Genomic DNA, 24,276 nt, shown 5'->3' with positions numbered 1-24,276 from the left:
CCCTCCATCCACTCTCTCTTCCTTTCCCCTCTCTTCCCTTTTCTTCTCTTTTAGGATTTAATCCTGCCTCTGATTTATTGGTTTCCAAAGGGTTAAGGACGGACTATTTTCATCCTGTATTTTGAACTGAACAGAATTTTATATTATTGCATTATTTAACTTCCTTTAATATAGCACTTTGTCTTGCCAAGCATTCTTGTTTGTATGTTCGCATCATTGAATGATATCCCCAAAGTTCTAAAACAGTGGTGGGCTTGCACCTGCCCACCTCCCAGGTTTTCCAATAGGTGCAGACAGTCAATGTAAACAAACTGTCTTACCTCCTGCCAGCGGATTACCCTGACAGGCTGCGTGCAGGCCGCAGGTTGCCCACCACTGCTGTAAAAGGAGTGGGAATGAAATAGAGCTAATGTGAGGTGCACAAAACGTTGTGGGCCAAGTCTTCAGCTGCTGTAAACCAGCATAGCTCTATTGAAGTCAATAAAGCAATGCTAATTTATGCCAACTGAGGATCTGGCCCTCTATTTTCATAGGAACTTCAAAACTAGTGGATATACTTTGTTTATGGTGTCTAAAAAGAGGAGTAATAACTTTAAAACAAAACTGGACAGGCCTATATTTTCAGAAGGCCGTGTTCCCTTTTGTGAGCAAAATTTGTGTCCACAACATTTGTACCTTCTTTTTTTTTGTACTTACTCTTTATTGCAGGTATGAGTATTAGCAGTTAGATGTTTAGCTATCTGATTTACAACTCCAAGTGACCAGTTAGCTATCCAAATGATAATATTTGCTCCTGTGGTGAAGTGCTGTCACACAGTGATCTACCTATGTGAATGGTGTCAGAGGCTCAAATGCAGTGAAAGGGGAGGAGCAGAAAAAAACTCAGATATTATTTTATAATATTAATCCACTTTGGAAGTTGATTAAGCTAAACTGGAAAAAGGCACTCTTATTCCAAAATAAAATTACCTATATGGGGAAGTTATTCCAGTATAGCTATTACACTTAAATTTCTTTATTCTGCAATAACTTCTCTATGTAGACAAGCCCCGAATCTTTGAAGGCTAATGCAAGTCTCTGCTTAAGATGAGCCCCAGTCAGGAATAAATCTTTCAGTTCTGGATCAGGCCTCTGCCTAAGCTAAACTCCCAGACTGGACCCTGTCTTTCTAAACTGCAACAGGCCTTTGCCTAAACCAGGCTTCCAGACTAAATTTAGGGGCAGATTTATAAAGGTATTTAGGTGCCTAATGGGATTTACAAAAGTGCCTAAGCAGGTTAGGTGCCAACTTCTATCGCAAGTACTAACCTGCAAGAGTTAGCAACGCTAAGCCAATCAGTTGATCTGAATATGAAATCTCTTTAGAGCTTGATTTGATGTGATATATCAAAGCAACACCTTAACTGTTCTGGCATTTTGTTTTAGATTGTGACAGACTCTGCTTCAGTGGAACGTTTGTTGGGTAAAGCTGATGTCCAGCGGCCACAAGTAGTAGAATATTGTGTTGTTTGTGGAGATAAAGCATCAGGTAAGCAAATATACTCTTGTAACAAATGTGTTACTAGTAAAGATGGAGTGATGATGTGTTTATGTATAATGAGAATAGCAATTGAGACTTGGTCAAAAGAGGATGAATTTACAGTACAGAAATGTGTTAGCTATCACCACCTATGGCTGGTATACTTGTGGTTTGAACACAATTGTGAACAAATAAGTTAAAGGACATGATACTTGATCATAATTATGGCAAGCTGTGCTTGGTATCACACTAGTTAAACCCTCCTTGAACCAGTACTAGTCTGAACTCCAATATTGGCAAGAAAACTTTCACTTTTGACCAGCTAGCAACAACACAGTGTGAGGGGTGTAAGTGCCAGGGAACCAGCTGCAGCATGGTCAGTATCCTAGCAACATACTGGACACAGCTGATCCTAGTGGGGCCGGGGAGGGGGGGAAGCTACATGATTGATTGCACTTCTTGATTGGTGGAGGGGAGGACCTGCCTATTATTTAGCACAGCAACAGAGCTCACTGGGTCCTCGACGTGTTCCATGTACACAGCTGCGCATGTTCCTGCTTCCTGCCCAGCCTGCTCTTGTGACCGCTTCAGCCCCTGCCCTTCTCCATCGTTGGCACCCCTGGCTTCCTGACCACATCTCTAGCTCACCCATTGGCTCTAGCATTCGGCTGTTGATCCCTGTCACTAAACATCAGCTCTGCTCTTAACTGTGCTCCCAGTGTATCCTGTAGTCCTGATCCTTAACTCCAGGCCTGACTACCTCCCTGGCTCCAACTATTAGGCCTGACCACACACATGCCACTCCTGTCCCTGAGAGTAAGTTTGGGGTCCAATGCTCTTTCATTTCCTGGGCTGGCTTGGGCTGAGAGTATAGTGCAGGGAGTTTGCAACTCAACTGGTCAGTGAACACTTTCCATCCATTTAATGCACTAAATGAGGCGGAGTCCTGTGAAAAAAGTAGTATGTGATCATGTAATTAAAGGCAGTATCACAATGCATACACAAAGGAATCTGAATTAATGTCCCCTGGATAACCTTTATTCTGGAGTTTTCTATGCTTTGAGTGATTGACTTGCAACTTTAATGTTCTTTTAATGTCGTTTTTGCATGTAATATCCTTTGTATATTTTGTATCCATGCATGTGACTTCATTAGCAGTTATGTAGCTACACTGATGGACTCCAAGAGGAACCATTAGTCCTGGGCAGAAGTGGGTGTTGCCATTATGCATACTCTTTGAGGATGGTGGGAAATGGGCTGATCCTGGAGGATCTCCTGAAAGAAATGCAAAACAAAACTGTGACATCAGACTAGAATAGTGCTTTCACCATCAGTGCCTGCAGATATGAGGAATAACCAAGAATATAAAACAAATCTAAGGTGTGATTTGTCAATAGGCTCTGCCTGCTATAAATAAAATGTTGGTATTAAAAATATAGATAATTTCCTTGTGGTAACCGAGCTGCACATGCATTTCCTTTTCCTTTAGGTCGTCACTATGGTGCTGTCAGTTGCGAGGGATGCAAAGGTTTTTTTAAGAGGAGTGTAAGGAAGAATTTGACCTACAGTTGTCGTAGCAACCAGGACTGTATCATCAATAAACACCATCGGAATCGTTGCCAGTTCTGTAGGCTTAAGAAATGCTTAGAGATGGGCATGAAAATGGAATGTGAGTGTTCATTACCCAAACCGATACTCTGTCTACCAAGTAATAAATATGTAGACGACCGGTACTGTTAAATATATTTTCAATTTTCTCTCTCTGTCCATGTGAAACACCAAGTTCTAAGACATCCACAATACTTTCCTGAATACAAATCAAGAAGTATCTTTGTTACAGAATTTTTGTCATCCCAAATATCTGCCTCACATTTTCTTCTCTAAACCTTTTATTTAGTTCACTTTTGTAGAGGAAGTTCAAGCTACAGTGATGAATAACTTTGAAATCAATCTCTTATGTGTGATATTATATCACGTCCCCTAAGAAGGGGTAGATAGCGCCTCACTTTTAGTGCATTTTACAAGTACATTGTTTGTAATGGAGAATGACACTCCTATTTTCTGCCTGTGGCATGTGTTTGTGTGGTTTCCTGTGGGTTGTAATGCTTTGGTCTAGTTTTGGTTGTTGGGTTTAGTGTGTGGATGTTGGGTGGTGTTGGTGGCATGTGATACACAGAAGGTCAGACTAGATGATCTAGTAGTCCCTTCTGAAACTCTGTGGCCTCATTTTGGAATAACTTCTTGTGTATGGATAGATTTTTTTTTTTGCTGTCAGATTTGGGATTTATTTCTCCTGTTATAGAATAATGTACCATAAATCCCACTTGGTGCAGATTTCCCATTAAATAAGGCATGTTATGTTCTGTGAGATGAGGTGCAATGTTCTCTACCTTTGTGGCATACTATTGCATAACAATGTACTTACCCCAAATTTGTTTTATTAAAAGAAAAAACATAAAGCTAAGTTTTATATTCATTGCAAATATTATTCCAATACCTTCTTTACAAATCTGGGATTATTTTATTGTGAATATTATTTAACTCTAAAGTACCTGGAGTCAAAGGCTGTCACCAAAGAGTATACAATGCAGCTTAAGAGGGAAGTGCAAAGATATCTTTAAGACATCTTTGTGTTCTCTTGGTCCTGGGCTAGCTGTGTGCCAGTCCCCCCTTCATGTAAATTAGAACAGTCTGAAAACTGCTCTGAATTTCTCTGCCTGCCCATGATCCTAAGGGGCTGTTACACCTTCTGGGATCTATGGGGCACAGGGAAGCACCAGCCACTGCCTTATCACTGGCAATGGCCTCTGTGCCAGACACAGGTGGCAGAGAAGCTGTTATGCTAGCTATACACCATAACAGGATCCTTCTACTTTGGGATGGGCCTCACATGGCCAGCTATGCCAGCTGTAGGGCTCTTTTGAGCTGGCAGTTTAAAATGTCCTAATGCCACTTTTAGTGGCAAACTGCAGATGCTGCTGCATTTCTAGAGGTTGATCCAGGGTCCACTGCAACCAGTGGAAAAGACGCCCAATGATTTCAGTGGACACTGGATCAGACTTCTGGTTAATAAGTGTAAATTATTTGCACTGGCAATCATTTTACTTAATCCAATGTTAATAAACAATACAGCAAATCCTTTCTATCCAAGGTATTTATATCATGTTCATAACCTAGTGTCTGGGCCTTATGATTTCTAACAGACATTAGGATAATTTTCTCTCCATCCCCAGTCAGTGGGGAATTTTTTTTTTATTTCTAAATTTTATTTTTGTTAAGGTGGGAAGGCTAGGTCAAAGCAATGGGTTTTATATTTTGATTGGAAGAAAGTTAGTTTCATGAGGCCATGAAGAAGAACTGCCTTATAGTTGATTGCTGTATGAATGGTACAATAATTGTAGAGTAATGCTCTGTACTTATATAGTGCTTTATATTCTATGTAGTGCACTATATGTATATATAGTGTTGTACAAACATTAACTAATTCTCACAACACCCTTGTGAAGAATATCAGTTTTAATATCCCAGTTTTTGAGAAAATTTTTCAAGGGAGCACTATGTAGTTAAATGACTTACCCAAAGCCATGCTGCAAATTAGTGGCAGGAGCTCCTGGCTGCCAGTCCCATGCTTAGTCCACTCAACTATGATGACCCAGTGTTACAGGGGATACATTTAATTTTCTTTAAAATCACAACATTAATGTTGTTTTCTGATTCTTTTGCTTGAGATTCATCCATATCCCTTTTAGAACCTTGAACAATAAGTATTTTTTCCTACACTTTAAAACTAGAGGTATTTTTAATCCTGGAGAGATTTTTTCAGGAGCCCACTAGACCTTCTTAACTGGCCAGAATTTGTGCATTACCTTTAAATCATTTACAGATCCACTGTGCCTAGGCATTAAATGCTCTTCTGCCATATAGCAGTGCAAACATTTCCTCTCAGCCTGCCTGTCCTGCTATGAATTTTAGCATTGATTTTTTAAATAAAATGTTCAAGAAATATCATTGGTCCTAACAGCTACATATTCCTTTCCTCAAAATCATAGTGTGAAAATGTGTCGTCCCGAATGCTTAACTTGGTTAAATGCAATGCAGTAACAAGCTCTAACCCCAGTCCCGCAAAACACTCAAGAATATGATTAGTCCCATTGTTTTCTTATTTAATAAACGTGATTAAGTGCATTGCAACACTGGGGCCTATGTCTCTTCAGTTATCATACTGAATTTCCAATATTGCATTGAACTGAAATGAGCCAACACATTTCATGCAAACTGAAATCCTGCTTTAAGATTTTCCTTTATTTTAGTTTTTGGATGAATTATTTCCTTTCAAATCTGTATTTTTCTATTCTGATGCAGCGGTTCAGAGTGAAAGAAAGCCTTTTGATGTGCAACGGGAGAAACCAACCAACTGTGCAGCTTCAACTGAAAAAATCTATATCAGGAAAGACCTACGAAGCCCTCTCATAGCAACTCCAACATTTGTAGCAGATAAAGATGGGGCCCGGTAAGTTTTTAGGTGTAAAATGGGTCTGTTTAAAATGCCTTCAGGCTAGAGCTCTTATGGGGTCAGTTTTATAAACAATGGACTCCAGGGGGATGTAGGATCAGGCCCCAAAAGTATGGCCTCTTTTTCAATTCTAGAATGAAAGTTTCCTTCTTACATGATGGTGGTTATTCTTTGAGGGTTCAGATATTTCCAAACAAATGGGCATGGAAATACATTTGGATACAACAGTAATGAATACTGTATAATATCCTAACATAGATAGAAAATAGCAGTCTAGCTTAAAGGCCACATTTTCAAAAGTAGACACAATTGTATGCACAATTTTTTCTGGTACAAGTTTTGTGTTCAAGAGCACAGTGAATATGAGCAGATAGTATTTGCAATAAAAATTTAGTCATTTAGGAATCTGACTATCTGATTCACATATGCAATGACTTCAAATAAAAATGCCGTAGCAGTTTGGAAGGCTGGACTGGAGGCTCCTTCGAAAATTTGCTGCTAAATATTTGCATTCGTGTTATGCGTGAAACTAAGCCCGGGTCTACACTATGAGTTTAGGTTGAATTTAGCAGAGTTAGATTGATTTAACCCTTCACCCGTCCACATAACAAAGCCATTTTTGTCGACTTAATGGGCTCTTAAAATCGATTTCTGTACTCCTCCCTGACGAGGGGATTAGCGCTGAAATCGACATCGCCGGGTCAAATTTGGGTTATTGTGGACGCAATTCGACGGTATTGGCCTCCGGGAGCTATCCCAGAGTGCTCCATTGTGACCGCTCTGGACAGTACTCTCAACTCGGATGCACTGGCCAGGTAGACAGGAAAAGCCCCGCGAACTTTTGAATTTCATTTCCTGTTTGGCCAGTGTGGCAAGCTGATCAGCACAGGTGACCGTGCAGATCTCATCAGCAGAGGTGACCATGGAGTCCCAGAATTGCAAAAGAGCTCCAGCATGGACCGAACGGGAGGTACTGGATCTGATCGCTGTATGAGGAGATGAATCCGTGCTAACAGAACTCCGTTCCAAAAGACGAAATGCCAAAATATTTGAAAAAATCTCCAATGGCATGAAGGACAGAGGCTATCACAGGGACCCACAGCAGTGCCATTTGAAACTTAAGGAACTCAGGCAAGCCTACCAAAAAACCCAAGAGGCAAACGCCCACTCAGGGTCAGAGCCCCACACATGCCACTTCTATGATGAGCTGCATGCAATTCTAGGGGGTGCCCCTACAACTACCCCACATCTGTATGTGGACTCCTGCAAGGGAGTCTCACACAACAGGGATGAGGATTTTGGGGACGAGGAAGATGAGGAGGAGGGGGAGCTTGAAGATAGTGCACCCCAGGCAAGCGGAGAAACCTTTTTCCCCGACAGCCAGGAACTGTTTATCACCCTGGAGCCAATACCTTCCCAACCCTCCCAAGGCGGGCTCCTGGACCTTGAAGGTGGAGAAGACACCTCTGGTGAGTGTACATTTGTAAATATAATACGCAATTTAAAAGCAAGCGTGTTTAATTATTAATTTTCCCTGAAGACTTAGGATGCATTCACAGCCAGTACAGCTACTGGAAAAGTCTGTTAACGTGTCTGGGGATGGAGCGGAAATCCTCCAGGGACATCTCAATGAAGCTCTCCTAGAGGTACTCCCAAAGCCTTTGCAAAAGGTTTCTGGGGAGGGCAGCCTTGTTGCATCCTCCATAGTAGGACACTTTACCACCCCAGGCCAGTAGCACATAGTCTGGAATCATTGCATAAGAAAGCATGGCAGCGTGTGGTCCCGGTGTTAGCCGGCATTCAAGCTCCATCCATTCTTTATCTCTCTGTGTTATCCTCAGGAGAGTGATATTATTCATGGTCACCTGGTTGAAATAGGGGAATTTTATTAAGGTGACATTCAGAGGTGGCTGTCCCTGCTGGGCTGTTTGCCTGTGGCTGAGAAGAAATCATCCTCGCTGTTCGCCATGCAGTGGGGGGAGGGGTGAAGTGATCATCCCAGAGAGAATTGGGTGTCCGGGGGGTGGTGTTAGTTGGGTTTGTGCTGCACGTTAATCCGAAAACATCAGCCTCTCCTTTTAAATGGCCGATATGTCTTTTTCAGTTTTACTCTCCCTTTTTTCCCTCCCGCAGCTACAAATGTTTCAAGCTGCCACTAGCATCTCTGTCCCAGAGGCTAGCGCAGATAAGAAGGCGAAAAAAACACATTTGCAATGAAATGTTCTCTGAGCTCATGCAGTCCACCCAAACTGAAAGAGCCCAGCAGAGTGCGTGGAGGCAGACAATGGCAAAGTCCAGGAAAGCACAAAATGAATGCAAGGACAGGAGGGACGCACAAGAGGACAGGTGGCGGGATCAAGAGGAAAGGTGGCGGCAACATGATGAGAGGAGGCAGTATGCAATGCTGAGGCTGCCGGAGGCTCAAACTAATATGCTCCGGCTTATGGTTGAGGTGCAAGAAAGGCACAGACCGCCACTGCAGCCCCTGTGTAAGCAGCCGCCCTCCTCCCCAAGTTCCATAGCCTCCTCACCCAGATGCCCAAGAACACTGGGTGGGGGTCCTCCAGGCACCCAACCACTCCATTCCAGAGGACTGCCCAAGCAACAGAAGGCTGGCATTCAATAAGTTTTGAAGTGCAGTGTGGCCTTGTCCTTGCCTCACAGCCACTGGAAATCATTCCAGACCTGCAACACTATGCGGACCCACCAGTCTGTGCTTGTTTCCTGGGCCCAGAATCGGCGTTCCATGGCATAAGCCTACCCCATTGCCACCAGGATGGCCAAATTGCCAAGACCCGTGCTTTGAGAGAAAGACGTCTGTGTTCATGTCCTCATCACTCTCATCACCACGCTGCCATCGCCTCTTCGCCTGCTTTTGCAGGTTCTGGTTCTGCATATACTTCATGATAATGCGCAAGGTGTTTACAATGCTCATAACTGCTGCGGTGATCTGAGCGGGCTCCATGCTTGCCGTGGTATGGTGTCTGCAGGAGAGCAGAGTTGCAGGGGAAGCGGTGGTTGGATGACCAGTTTTGCAGACCTACTGCACCGTCTGCTGCCAGGACACAACAGCTGAGCGGGCTGCACACTTGCCGGGGTATGGCAAGACAAGAGCAGCCGAGCAGAGTTGCAGCAGAAGCGGCCCTGCAAGACCACCGGGAGAGCAGAGTGGCAGCAGAAGTGGTAGATGATGACAGTCATATAGAGGACCTGCGAAGTGGATTCATAGCATCGGGAGAGCAGAGTGGCAGTGGAAGCGGTGGATGACGACGACGGTTAGCAGTCCTACTGCACCATCTGCTGAAAGCAGTATGGCACCCGCACGGAAAAAAGGCTCGAAACAATTGTTTGCCGTTGCTTTCACGGAGGGAGGGCCGGCTGACGACATGTGCCCAAAACCACCCGCGACAATGTTTTTGCCTCATCAAGCATTGGGAGCTTAGCCCAGTATTCCAATGGGCGGCGGAGACTGCGGGAACTGTGGGATAGCTACCCACAGTGCAACGCTCCAAAAGTTGACGCTAGTCTCAGTACTGTGGACGCACTCCGCCGACTTAATGCGCTTAGTGCATTAGTGTGGGGACACACACAATCAACTATAAAATCGCTTTCTAAAAAATCAACTTCTATAAATTCAACCTAATTTCATAGTGTAGACATACCCTAAGTATCTGATAAATACTGCGGTCAAAGACATTTTGTTCTTTTATATTTTTTTCTGTTGCACAGGCAAGATGTGTTCTCCTTCACAGCCCTAATAACCACATTGCAATCAGTAAGTATTATTATTAATATCATGTATTTGTTATTTATATAGAACCATTCGTTTGCATGACATAACACAGTTGAAAAATGCATGACAGGTTCCTGCCTCAGAGAGTTTACCATCTCAGTGCCCGGCCCTGAGATGATAAACTCCCTGAGGCCTGAATCTGTCATGCATTATTCGTCTATATTGTGCTATTCAAACCTATCATGCTATATAAATAACAAATACATGATAATTATACTATTTGACTACAAAGCACTTCATCGATCAAGCCCTAAGTTAGGTATGGAGAAAGAACATTAGACAAGGGGCATGGTAAGAGAAGGACAAAGATTTAAGTAAAATTGGGATATGTGGTTTTATGTAAACATTGTTCTTTCCTACCACACTTCTTCATCTGATATGATCCTTGGCTTTGCCCTGTCTCACTTGGAATGCCGTTTACTTGGGGCATGATCCTCTGTGAAGTGCCATGCAATTTACATAGCTAATAATGGCTTACTGGTTGTAATGAAGAAGACGACACCTGCCAGCATGACAGAAGAAATCAAATCAAAAAGCTAATGAGCAGAAAATCAGGTTGAGAAATCACCAGCACTTTAGCAAAAGAAAGAAAGGCATTAATTTGCTGTGGCAAAATCACCAACCCTCTAGTTAAAGTGCAGTTTCTTCCAGGATACAAATTATTTTTTGGAAATAGTTTTCAGCAGGACTAAATTCTGATGGATGAATTCTCAACATCAAAAATGGAAAGCCCAATAAAAGTAATCCTCATTATACTGCACTGAAATAGGTTCCCTCTTAGATTCTTTACATTTCTGAACAGGTCAACAGGTCTTCTTGATCCAGGAATGCTTGTGAATATTCAGCAGCCTTTGATACGGGATGATGGTACAGTCCTGCTAGCTACAGACTCCAAGGTAATATTCCTTTCATTTTTTTACAAATCTTACATTTTATTTACTAAATTATTTTGGGTATGTTTTTAAAAAGAAATCCTTCTGACCCCTTTACAGTCACAAAAGGTCCTTACCTCAGCCGAACATTTGCTGTTCCACTGCAAAGAGGTAGAGGGCATTAGGAATTGGAGAGACCACCACAGTGCAACAAGTGGCAGGTCTACTGGCTCTGTCTGTGGGGATTCACTCACTGATTATTGTCCCCTGAGGAAGAAGATGGAGTGGGGGGAGGCTGCTGCAGGCAGCCCTGAAGTTGTTGTTGCCTTTCTGTAACATGTAGTCTGAGGTGATAATACCACAGTGCGCTGAAACAAATCCTATATTTAAGGAGAGAGAGAACGGATGATCTAGAAGATCTTTTCCATCTTCAGCTTATCTGATTCAGTGGGATGTACTTTTTTCCCCCGGATATAATTATGCATGAATTTAGGTTGATAACCCTGTAGTTGATCCATCACAAAAATACACGTCAGGAGGAAAAGTTTTGGCGAATTTAATGATCACCCTTACCCAAATGTCAGCCACTGTCCTTCACTGTGGATATTCAGGAGGAAGTGAAACCTATGTGGGAACAGAGGAAGGAGATACACAGGATTTAATAATTATCAAGAGATTACATACAGCATTTCACCTAACTATATATAATTTTGATCCATTAATATGGTTTCTTTCTTTGTAGGCTGAGACAAGTCAGGGTGCTTTAGGAACACTGGCAAATGTTGTAACGTCCCTTGCCAGCCTTAGTGAGTCACTTAATAATGGAGATACTTCTGAAATCCAACAAGAGGATCAATCTGCCAGTGAGATCACTCGGTATGAATTTATATTAGCAGCTTATTTGGAAGGTGAACCTATACATTATAGGTTCATGCCACACTAGTAATGACCTTTTTAACTCACTGTATAATTTCATTAATGGTTTGGCTGCTGACATCAACCTGAACTTCTGTGACTCTGAAGAACTCCTTTCATTCATGTTACTGTTATAGATGCTCTCCCCTATTTAGTAACAAATGCAGTATAATAAAGCAGGGTTGTATTTCATATTTAATAAGTTACAGGAAAAGATAACTGGTTTGTGACACAAAAATATATTTCCTTCAAAAATGCTGAAAATCAGTAACAGTTTTGTGTTATTTCAGTTTTTTACTTTGAGTGTGCATGTGTGTGTGTAGTGTTTGTGAAAGTAAGGAAATAATAGCTACAGTGCTGTGTCAAGTATAGTACAGGCAGATGGTGTGCAAGCTTCTCCCAGACAATTGTCATGAACTTCAGTCCTGGCCTTTAATGTCTCCAGATTTACTCTTAAATTTTCCCTAGGACAAGGCTGACAGTGTGGTTTGTAATATGGAAAAAATTGGGATTAGGTTGAGATCAACAAACCTTGTCTTTTATGGCAATGCAAGGCAGAATTTGAACCCCAGCTCTCCAAAGTGATCTCAATCTCTTTTGTTTATTTCAAAATCAGGAAACAGGGAAGTAAAATCTTGCAGCTCCATTTTTTTAATTGGTTTTTTTCCCCTCAAAAACGATAATATGTAATGCTAATGTATGAAAACAGGAAAAATTTGGATTTTATCCCATCTTTTCCATACAGGTTCCTAGGATAAGATTTTTAAAAGTAGAAGCTATATTTAGGCTCCTAAATAAGCTAACTGATTTTTAAAAGTGCAGAGCACCCGGCTGCTTCTGCTGATACCAACTATATACTTTTAAATCTTGGTCCCAAGGAATAAATAGTTAACTTATAAACAGATTGCTTGGAAAATAGTTGCATAACAGCATTATGAAATACCATAACGTGAATATGAGTATGAAATGGGCTCAATTCTCCTCAAAGTCTGAGCTCCAGTCATTATGGGAGAAGAGTTGTGGGGTAACCTCAAGGAGCTGTTTGCATTTTCCTGATTTTGCACTGGCCTAGCTGCAATTTTAGTTAGAAAGAAACCTAGGGGCTGCTGAAATATATGCCATTCCCATAACATCCCTAAGAGATCTTATGCCAGTGGAGGATCCTTGTAATGAAGCCTCAAGGTGAGAAAGGGGAAGGTGGGTGAGCAATGCAGGAGCCACCGTTACTAGAGTAGGAAAGAACAGCTGGTGCAGGGCTTATGCCAGGGGAGAATTCCCCTCTGCAAGGGAATTTTCCATCAGACATATATGGCCAGAACCTGCCTGGCCCCTTCGCACTGCCTGAGCAGAGTAAAAGACCAGAATGTATTGGAGAATATGGCCCAGAATCTGTACCAAAAAAGTTTCTGGCACATCTTCTAGATGGAAAAACATGTAGTGTTTGATTTGCCCTCTACTCCAAATGTGTTAATGGTTGTAAGGAAATAAACTTGCATTGTTTCTTCATTTATTTGCAGGGCATTTGATACTTTGGCTAAAGCACTTAATACCACAGATGGCACAGTAGCTCAGAACTTGGCAGATGGGATGGATCCTACAGGAGGAGGGAATATTCATGTAATCAGCAGAGATCAGTCAACACCAATCATTGAAGTGGAAGGACCCCTACTTACAGATACACATGTCACATTTAAGGTGAGTGCTTCCTGAAATATCCTTTTGGCAAAGACGTAATCTGGAATGATTTTAGTATCATGTTTTTCTTCTATTGTTGTATTTTGCAGAAGTCAGTATTGTCTAGTACATTAGTTGTCATAAATATAAAGGGAAGGGTAACCACCTTTCTGTATACAGTGCTATAAAATCCCTCCTGGCCACAGGCAAAATCCTTTCACCTGTAAAGGGTTGAGAAGCTAAGGTAACCTTGCTGGCACCTGACCCAAAATGACCAATGAGGGGACAAGATACTTTCAAATCTGGAGTGGGGGAAAAAGGCTTTTGTCTGTCTGTCTGTGTGTGTGTGTACCTTTGCCGGGAACAGATCAAGGATGCAAACCCTCCAACTCCTGTAAAGTTAGTAAGTAATCTAGCTAGAAAATGCATTAGGTTTTCTTTGTTTTGGCTTGTAAATTCGCTGTGCTGGAGGAAATGTGTATTCCTGGTTTTGTGTCTTTTTGTAACTTAAGGTTTTACCTAGAGGGATTCTCTCTGTTTTGAATCTGACTGCCTGTGAGAATATCTTCCATTCTAATCTTACAGAGTGTTTCTTTTATCTTTGTTTTGTTCTTCTAATAAAGTTCTGTTTTTTAAGAATCTGATTGGGTTCTTAGGATCCTAAGAAACCCAAGCTGGTCTGTGTTCAACTTGTTTATTCTCAGGCCTCCCCAGGAAAGGGGATATAAGGGCTTGGAGGGATTGTGGGGGAAGAGAAACTCCAAGTGGTCCTGTTCCCTGGTTCTTTGTTAAAGCGCTTGGTGGTGGCAGCATACCCTAGTCCAAAGGCAAAGATTTTGTGCCTTGGGGAAGTTTTTAACCTAAGCTGGTAGAAATAAGCTTAGGGGGTCTTTCATGCGGGTCCCCATATCTGTACCCCAGAGTTCAGAGTGGGAAAGGAACCTTGACACTAGCTATTGTTGTTAAGGACATAATAAAAGATTTCCACATTTCCCTTGCATTCTGTATCCTTGAGCACTGCATATGCAGTCTCATTGGGACCTTTCAGTTGACAGTGGGATGATGTTTGTTTTAGATTTAGATCTTACATATAGTACTACTGTGAATCACTTTTAGTGTTAAATATAACAAATAATATCAGATGTGTAATTCATATACATTGTTACTAAAAATTATTTTGAACTCTTGACTTTGGTTGTTTGAGGCATCCTCACATCAAGTATGTTAAAATTTGGGCCATTTTTTAAGGATTACAACTATGTTCTTGATGGTCGTGATTTGATGAACTGTAGTTGTGGGATTGCACTTTGAAGCAGCTGTATCTTCAAGTGAATTTGAGCAAGAACATCTTTTAGATGTATTGTATGGGAGAAACCAGTAAGGATTTTCCTTCTTTCTGCCAAAGTGCATTTCCTTTAAGCAGATAAAAATCATCAAGATAGTGAAATAAGCAATGTATAGGAAAGGTAGTCTGTGTACTTCAAGTAAATTTGTGTTTTTTGCAAGTGTAGATTCATATGGCATGGCTTTGCCAGAACAGTATAGATTTTAAATAAGTTGTAATTTTAAAGAATTGCACTTAGTTTAAGACCTGATTCTCATCAATTTTATAGTAATTCTGAAGCTAATAATGCTGCATGCTGCAATGAAAATTCAGGGATAAGTGTTATTGAATTAATACTAAAATACTTTTAAAGTAACCATCCCATTTGGTTTCCCATATTATTCCTTTCACACCTCCCCATTCCCAGCCTGTTCTATTTACCACTACTACTAAGTTATGTGCTGAAGTTTTACTAATCTAACTTCATGATAAATGACAGTTTTCAGCAAAAGACTCTGAATGCAGATTGCATGTTTTTATTCAAATTTATTTCATTCATAATAAACATTGATTTATGTCTGACCTGTACAGACTATACTGTACTCTTATTTCCGTGCAGCTAACAATGCCTAGTCCAATGCCAGAGTACCTTAATGTACATTACATCTGTGAGTCAGCATCACGACTGCTTTTCCTCTCAATGCACTGGGCTAGATCTATCCCTGCTTTTCAAGCACTTGGGTGAGTGAATATTTTTCTATTGAGTGATTATTTAAGTATTAAGCTGAACATTTTGCAACTGCGTGGATTTTTAAAAAATAAAGTTAATTAATTTATAATAAATTGTTTAAAATGTATAGACATTATACAGCATTTTTCTACATTTTTAAGACTATGAAAAACAAGATGACTAATGATACTTGGCATTATAGTGGGTAATGAGGCTGTATTGTGAAATTGAGTCAAAAGCAAGCAACTAATTTTTGGACATATAACTTGGCAACTCTAAGTAGCAGTATCTCCATTTTGCAGATAATCTGTAATCATTTCTCATAGCCAATGCATCCAACCCCAACCATTTTTGTTGCTGTTTTTTTAATTTCTGTAATTTGTCAATATCTGCCTGTTACTAAGATGCCCAGAATACTATCATTATAATTTATAACCATAATTTTACACGTCAGATCTACAGGATAATACCAACATGAGTTTAATACTTGCTAGAATTGTTTGTTTGATTTGTGTCTTTATAGACAGGACTGTAACACAAGCCTAGTTCGTGCCTGCTGGAATGAACTGTTTACCTTAGGCCTAGCACAGTGTGCACAGGTGATGAGTCTGTCTACTATCCTAGCAGCTATCGTCAACCACCTGCAGAACAGCATACAGGAAGGTATGTGTTAGGTCACGCTAGATATTAGGTAAATGTTAGGCAGGCATGTGCTGCTTTCAGCAGTAAAGAGTTAAAAACCTGTGTCTGTACATTTTTTTTCACAAAGTATTTTCCAAGGGGGAACAGGTATTGTTCCCCCTGAGATCCAAACACAGAAGGAACCCTCCACTGTTCCTGCACGGGATGTGGGAATCAATCTCACCAACTTCACAAAGAGCTCTCCATAGTTCTAGGCTACATCTACACTACAGCGGGATCGAGGCTCTGAGATCAATCCACCGGCGGTCGATTTAGTGGGTCTAGTGAAGACCCGCCAAATCGACAGCAGATCACTCTCCACTTGACCCCTGTACTCTACCCGAGAAGAATAAGGTAAGTCAACGGGAGAGTTTCTCCCATCGACCCCCTGTAGTGTAGACCCTGCGGTAACTCGACGTAAGGTATATCGATTCCAGCTACTTTATTCACGTAGCTGGAGTTGCGTAGCGTCAATCAATTTACCATGGTAGTGTAGACATAACTCTAGAGATCAAAACATGGGGTGGGGCCCAGGCTAGAGGGGACACACACAGTATCTCTCCTTCCTCCCTTTTATCCAGCTGTGAGTCTACAAAAAAAGCTGATGCATCTCAAAGCTACATTAACTTTTCTGTGAACTGCGTTTATGGAGAGTTCCAAAGGAAGCCCCAACGCGGGGGTCTCTGGCAGCACAGAGGCAGAACGGGAGCTCAAGAAGCTTAGAAGGGCACTGTAGTGTGCTGATACAGGGTTTTAGCATAGATGCCCTTTCATGTCCAGCAGATTTCTCAAGATATGGGCTGAAATCCTGCACATCCAACAGAAGAATTCAAAGGAAGCACTGTAGAGTACACACCATAGAGTTTTCCTCCCATCCTAGAATTTCATATGAGTATTTTTCTTTGCTGGAGGTGATGAAACATACACGCCCACCACAAGTTGGTTACAGTTACACTTTTGAAATAGTTGCTGACCATCACTGCACAATTATTACTGCAAGTATATCACACTACCAAAATATAAATGTTTAATAATTAATTAATGGCTGTGTCACAAAGTTATATCAAAAAGCTCAAAACAAACTGCCTCTGGCGTCCTTAAGAAGATAGGTATCTTTTTTGATTCTGTGTTAACCTGCTAATTTTTATCTCTAGAATGGAGGATGATCTGGTACAGCTGGCTTTTTTTACAGGGAGGGTTATGCAAATTAATATGATTGATATGGGTAACTTTTCTTTTTTTTATAAATGGGGGAAATTATTTTGTCTGCAGAAAAAAAAAATCAGTAGTGACAGCCTAAAGTGTGCAAATACAATTTATCTTTACTTACAGAAGTAGAAGAAACCAGATGTATATGTAGCCAGAAAATTACAGAATACTACATATGTCATGAAACTAGCAAGGATTAGTACCAGGATGAAGGTACAAAGATAAATACGTTTTTAAAATCTACGTAAACCATGAAAACATAGTTTCAAGGTGACTGCAGAAAATAGTCACAGTTCAAGATAGGCAAACCTCAAATGATTTACCCTCATTAATAATCATAGTTTTTCTTGGAAGGATTCTTCCATGGTGTGGAAAGCCTTTAGATACAATGGAACTGATGTAATTCCACTGTTTATGTGAGGGCAGCACACAAAGGGGTCAGGATTCTGTGTGCTCTATATTAGATCCCAGCACACCATGGGGTTTTGAGGGGATGATGGAGAAGCAAAACCAAGGGATCTGTGACTATGTTCACTGAACATTCTTTTTACCCTTCCCTCCATTACATCAATGAGGAGGATACAGGAGCTGCAGAGGTCAACTGCAGTTGCAGCTCTGAAGTAGCTGCTGTAAATTAGAGCAGCTCCTGAGGCTGTTCTAATATATTCCAGGAGCCACTCTTGCCACCAGCCAGTTCAGAATCTAGGCAGTAAAAAAACGTATTAAAGCCACCTTTGCCACTCCTCTTCCTGGGCTGTGCCTTCTATGGGTGCTTCTTGAAAGCTGAGCACAGAATCTGTCACATCATTTTTAAATCCTGTCACTAAAATTTCTTAATAATAAACTGACAGCCATAGCGTACAAACTGTCTTAGCAGGAGATGGCAAACTACGGCCCGTGGGCCAGACCCGGCCCATCAAGGCTTTCAATCCAGCCCGCGGGATTGCCAGCCCCATGGCGCAGTGGGACTAAGGCAGGCTCCCTGCCTGCCCTGGCCCCACGCCACTCCCGGAAGCAGCCGGCACCATGTCCCTGCGGCCCCTGTGGGGGGAGGGCAGAGAGCTCCATGCGTTGCCCTCACCTGCAGGCACTGCTCCCCGCAGTTCCCATTGGCCAGGAACGGGGAACTGCGGCCAGTGGGAGCTATGGGGGTGGTACCCACAGCAAGGGTAGTGTACGGTGGAGCCGTCTGCCCCACCCACCCTCAGGAGCCACTGACGGCCATGCTGGCCAGTTCCAGGAGCAGTGCAGGGCCAGGACAGGCAAGGAGTCTGCCTTAGCCCCACTGCGCACCACTGCCACCCCGGTGCTGCTTGAGGTAAGCGGCACCGGGCCAGAGTCCACACCCTGAACCCCTGCCACACCCCAACCCCTACCCTGAGCCCTCTCCTGCACTCCACACCCCTCCTGCACCCCAACTCCTTGCCCCAGCCCTACATTCATGGCCCTGCATACAATTTCCCCACCCAGATGTGCCCTAAGGCCAAAAGGTTTGCCCAAGGTTTGCCCAAAAGGTTTGCCCAAAGGTGCAATATGTTATATATTTTTAATTTCTACCACAATACATTTCAGTTATCAACAATGTGCATTTTTTTCATGAGTTTTTTTGCTTGGTTTGGGGAGAGGGGGGAAGGTATGTCTGGAAGGGGAAAATCAGCAATTACAGCACTTACTGATTTAAAATGTAATCCGTTCAAACCTAATAATCGTTGGCAAATCCAGCCCCAAAACCAGCCCCTCAAAACACAACACAACATAACTGGTGGTGTTCTACTGCAATGGTTCTCAACCAGGGGTCTGGGGCCCCCTGGGGGGCCGCAAGCAGGTTTCTGGGGGTCCTCCAAGTAGGGCCAGCGTTAGAGTCACTGGGGCCCAGGGCAGAAAGCCTAAGCCCTACTGCATGGGGCTGAAGCCCAGGGCCCTGAGCCCTGCCACCTGGGGCTGAAGCCAAAGTCTGAGCAACTTAGCTCTGCGGGGGCCCTGTGGCATGGAGCCCCAAGCAATTGCCCTGCTTGCTACCCCGCTACCGCCGACCCTGGCTTTTATATGCAGAAAATCAGTTGTTGTGGCACAGGTGGGCCATGGAGTGTTTATATCATGTTGTGGGGGGCCTCAAAAAGCAAAAGGTTGAGAACCCCTGCTCTAGTGCACAGGGAGAGGGGCATGATGTGAAGAGGCCATGGAGGGGGGGCTTGAATACCCTGCATTCCCTGAAGAGTATGCCCTTCAGGTTTCTCTGCATCTGAGAGTGGAGGGGGCCTTGAAGATGAAGGATTAGGTTAATGCCCTGTAAGGGGTTGGAGGTTACAGCAGTTGCAGGAGCCATAAGGTGGCTTTACTATTCCATAGCCTGAGTGAAAAGAATTCCATCTTCAGCCCTGACCCTTCCACACCTCCTCAGTCAGTACCTAGCCTTGTTACTTGGGATTTGCATTGAGAAAAGTATTTGGTTCTATATAAGGTCATGTTATGTCACTCCAAGGTACTAAAGTAAGGGTATCAAGTTAAGTTTTGTATTATTATTTTAAAATGGTGAAGACAAAACACTAGAAATTTATGAGTGTTGTAACCATTCTGGGAAACTAGAATTCCAGCTGTTTTCCCTGTGTACTTTTGCACTATTGTTTCCCATACATTAAAAAAATAAAAATGTGGTAGCACCCGTATCACCCTGAATAATCGCAATACCAGAATCAACGTTTATCTATCTTAGAAATTTTATTGTATTTTCATTCTTGTTTTCAAGACATTATGTAAAAATGTCTAGTTTTTTTTCTTTTCAATTTTTTATTGCGGTTGCAGAAAAAATATACAGTTATCCTAAATTGCATCAAAAATCCAATTTAAGACACACAGGGCTAAGCAAATCTATGCAGCCATTAGCAGTACAGATGAAGGCAAAAATACTTAAGTTATAATGATATGAAATATAAGTATTAGAGGTCATGCATGGAGTAAAGTTCTTTTAATTTGTATTTTTTCAGCTGAAAAGTTTCATACATGGTAGGTTTCTTGACCTGACTTATCTTGATGAAGTTAGTGAATGGAAATCATGTGTCCAGATATCTGTCTTAATATAATCTCATGTTTCTATCTGTCATATTTCTTTGACTGGTCTATAAATATACAGTTGGGGGAAGGGGAAAAGGAAAACTGTTTCTCATTTTCTTACCAAAGTAGGAGTCTTTTCTTCCCTTTTTTAGCTAATGCTTCCTGAAACACAGTGCCCCTCATATATCTCCTCTTAAGGCTCAACTAAAACTGTGAAATTTTAGAAAATTCATAATTGGTGTAGCACTTTTCAAATAAACATTTTTAAACAGAAAGGAGATGAAGCCAACACAAAGGACATGGTAATATGAAAGGCTGAGGGATCAACCTGTGTGTAACCGAGTTAATTCTACTCCACAAGAGGGGAAAAGGGTACATACTATAGTGAACAAACAGTTTATTTCTAAAGGAACAGATATGGAAAAAGGTGGCACAGTCATATTGCATTAGCCTTTCACTTCCGGACAGCCAGACTGACTCCCGATTGGGTCACAAGTTACAATAAGGTAATATGGTAGTCTTCACCTAATCTCTCACTTTTGTCCACCTCCCCAGAACCCCAGTTTAATTTATAGCACCATTCAGCACATTCTGCTTAGGAGAGGCTCATCATCAGAATAACATGGGTGTTGCTGGTTAGGATTTAGATATATTGGCAGACCTTTGTGGAAAAACATTGCATTATGTTTGCCAGTACTGTGCCTGACTCAGTTTATTAGATCCTCAGTCCTCACTGCCATGAGTATTAATTCATGCACGATATATTTTTATATGGTCAAAAAAAGTTTATAGTACAATTCAGAAGGTTTAAAATTTCATTTGATCTATTCCTATAAAGGGGATGGGTGTTGGTTTCATTAATTTTTCAAATGTATTTGAACTCTCTTAAGAGAGTATGTAATGTCTATTTGTAGATAAGCTTTCCGGAGACAGAATAAAGCAAGTCATGGAACACATCTGGAAACTTCAGGAGTTCTGTAACAGCATGGCCAAGCTTGATATTGATGGATATGAATATGCATACCTTAAAGCTATAGTCCTCTTTAGCCCTGGTAAGGCATTTGGCAACCATTATAATGATCTTCCCCTGTGTTTCTAACTGCAGTTCAGATGCTGAACTTACAAACTATTAATCTTTTGGCACCAGGAGATTTTAAAGAGAACCAAATATCCAGTGATGAAGAAGAGACTGTTCTACTGAGTTGTTCATAAAATATCTCACAGCACCATAAGACTTTATCATCAATAATGCCTTTTAAAAAATCACTTTTGGGGTAATTGATTTAAGGCTCCACAAATTCCACATGTTGTATACACACTTACATATATTTAAAGGCCAGATTCTCAGTCCCCTAGCCCTTTCCCAAGCTGCTTTGTGATACTCTGACAGCACAAAGAAGCCTGAAAGCTTCTCTAATAGTGCAGCTGGGGATTTTCTTGGTGTAAGGGGATCCCTGAGTGGCATAAAGCTGTGCTATCCATTTCCAACCCCTCCTCTGTGCATGGGTCATGTCAGGATTGGGAGTAGGCATGTGTGACAGATGACAAAATTTGTCAGTTTTCGTTTAATATGGAATATAATTAATGGTAAGAATGGTGTGGGGAAATATATCCTCTGGCTATAAGTGACTGTAAGGAATTTGATTCAGTGTTTACATTCTTTTATTAAGAATGTCCAAGAGGAGGTAGAAGATGCAAATGTGAGTTGAAAGTCTACTATGGTTTAGATACATCCTCCAGTAAACACAATATCCCTCCCTCCACCAATTTGTTAATAAGGACAATGAGCATAAGAGCTGATAACTAAAAAATATACAATGGACATTGTGTATGAGATCTGAGGATTTCCTCAGAGAGGACACCTTAGTCAGGGTTATCCATAGGCATATCAAAGTACAAAGTGATAATCAGGCAGGGGAAGGGGAGTTAAACATGTTCCCGGGACATTGAAAGGGTAGAGAAGAAGTGCTGACAGGCTGAGTGAGAGGGAAGCTCTCTCTTAGAAATGTAGGGTATTTACTTTTATTTCCACTGTAACTAATTCTAACCTATCTACCTCACTGAGTTTTGCAAAGTATTCAGACTAGGGATGTCGGGCAAGCCTTTTCTTTTGCTTTAATATTTTCTCTATCTACTCTTAATAAATCTTATTTTAATTAGATTAATTTAGGGTCTTGGACTGTTGCTTTGGGGAATTTCTCACAGACTGTGCCTTGGGTTTTTCTCTAGTAATAGTAATAATAATCCATAGCTCTTATCTATGAGCTTTTTATGAGCAGATCTCAAAGTTCTTTACAAGGAGGTAAGTTTCATTATCCCCATTTTACAGATGGGGAAATTGCGCCACAGGCAAGTGAAGTGACTTGCCCAAGGTCACCCATCAGGCTGTTGGCAGAGTGGAAATAGAATCCAGATCTCCTGAGTCCTAATTCAGTCTCTCTCCACTAGAGACTAGACCACACTGTAAGAGATAGACTCCAAGCATAGGCCTGCTCTAGTCCTTTTCGAGGGAGAACAAGAAGGAACACGACACTTGTGGCCCTATGAGCCTGTCACTGAAGAAGTTTTGGCATAGCCACACATATGCCATTTTGTGCCCTTCTGATCATTTGACTGCTCAGTGAGGAGCTGAAAGCATCTGGAATTGTGACAACACAAACCAGTGGAAGTTTGGAAGTCCAAAAAAATCTTGAAAGCTAGAAATTGGTTACTCTACCTAGTGAGTTCAAACAACAGAGGGAAACCCATTTGAAATGAGGAGAAGCAGAAACAGATGATTATGCCCTCAAAAGCTGTCCACCCTGTAGCCTGATTGGACCCATTGGTAGCAGGTGTGCACTCAGAATTGTTGTGCTCCCAGTTCTGTTGGCCCAGCCAGCTGCAGAAGGAAAAGTGAGTGCACTAATTCTAAAGCCAGGAATGAAATTTTAGCCAAATACACGTATTACAGAACCAACAGTGAGCAGAAAGTACAATTACAGCATCAGCCTATATATTAATGAGCAATATCTGTTCATATTACAACTCATAACAAAATTATATTAAGCATGTGTATATAAATGATAACGTTATGTATTGTGTCCAATACATTAGTTGGCAAATAATTCATTTAATAACATATATATGAATGTCTTTTAAAATAATGTACATCATCTCAGAATGATTTATTGAGATTTAATGAGGTACTCCTTACTGCAGCTATCATATCAACCATGGTACCCAAGAGGAAGAGTTGAATGAAATTAAGTGGAAGGTTCTTTGTAAGTACTCATGACTTATTTTATGATTAAACCATACACATTTGGAAATGTTTTCTTTCTTTAGATCACCCTGGTCTGACGAGTTCAAGCCAAATAGAAAAATTCCAAGAGAAGGCACAGATGGAGTTGCAAGACTATGTCCAAAAAACCTATCCGGAAGATACTTATAGGTATTTTTTTTTTTTTTTGATAAATTCTGTGAGCAATGGTTGCAGCATAAAGACATAAGATTGTTGTTAAATTTAGTTTTGTGGGGACTCAGATAAAAGATTGAGGCCCTCATTTGCACATTTATAAAAGCAGACATGTTTAGTTTAAACAGGGCAAGAAGCAGGATTGGCGGCCTGCAATTTTTTTAATTTTATAGAGCCTGGTGTAGGTATGTGGGAGGGAATGTTGCAGGAGACTCTTATTATTTTTAAGTTAGAAGAGCCAAATAGTCTGAGACCATAAAAGGGCTGAACCAATTCCTGTCCTTTTAAAGTTTAACAGATTATGTATGGTAAGTTTCATCCATCTTCAGACTACCAACATATAAACCTTTGAAAACCAAGTTTTAGATGGCAAATAGTAACTAAGCCCCTTAAGCTTGTAATTAGAAGAAATTCTACCTACCTGTGTTTTTAATTTTTGCCTCCATTTTTTAATTTCCAAGGACATTTGTCTGAAATGTTGGTTGCACAGAATTTCCTTTGTTTCCTAATTACTCTGGCTTTATCCCTCAGAAGTGAAAAA

General features: G+C 41.3%; 1 protein-coding gene across 6 annotated transcripts in view; it reads left to right on the top strand.

Annotated features, from left to right (window-relative positions):
• NR2C2 (nuclear receptor subfamily 2 group C member 2) overlaps positions 1 to 24,276 on the top strand; it is a 55,785-nt gene that overhangs the window by 29,957 nt on the left and 1,552 nt on the right. For 5 of the 6 annotated variants that reach the window (XM_084633335.1, XM_084633332.1, XM_084633333.1 and 2 more), the window contains 10 exons: positions 1,426 to 1,528; positions 3,009 to 3,188; positions 5,882 to 6,029; positions 10,628 to 10,721; positions 11,440 to 11,573; positions 13,130 to 13,307; positions 15,230 to 15,351; positions 15,864 to 16,003; positions 21,196 to 21,333; positions 23,606 to 23,711. In XM_084633335.1, the coding sequence (XP_084489461.1) occupies positions 1,426 to 1,528; positions 3,009 to 3,188; positions 5,882 to 6,029; positions 10,628 to 10,721; positions 11,440 to 11,573; positions 13,130 to 13,307; positions 15,230 to 15,351; positions 15,864 to 16,003; positions 21,196 to 21,333; positions 23,606 to 23,711 (1,343 nt within the window). Of the gene's footprint in view, positions 1 to 1,425; positions 1,529 to 3,008; positions 3,189 to 5,881; positions 6,030 to 10,627; positions 10,722 to 11,439; positions 11,574 to 13,129; positions 13,308 to 15,229; positions 15,352 to 15,863; positions 16,004 to 17,353; positions 17,444 to 21,195; positions 21,334 to 23,605; positions 23,712 to 24,276 lie in introns of those variants that run through there. The other variant, XM_084633337.1, reaches the window with a different exon arrangement.

The sequence above is a fragment of the Lepidochelys olivacea genome, assembly GCF_965140295.1.
Source record: "Lepidochelys olivacea isolate rLepOli2 genome assembly, chromosome: 7".
Taxonomy (NCBI): domain Eukaryota; kingdom Metazoa; phylum Chordata; order Testudines; family Cheloniidae; genus Lepidochelys; species Lepidochelys olivacea.
This window is presented reverse-complemented; position numbering and strand designations above follow the sequence as displayed.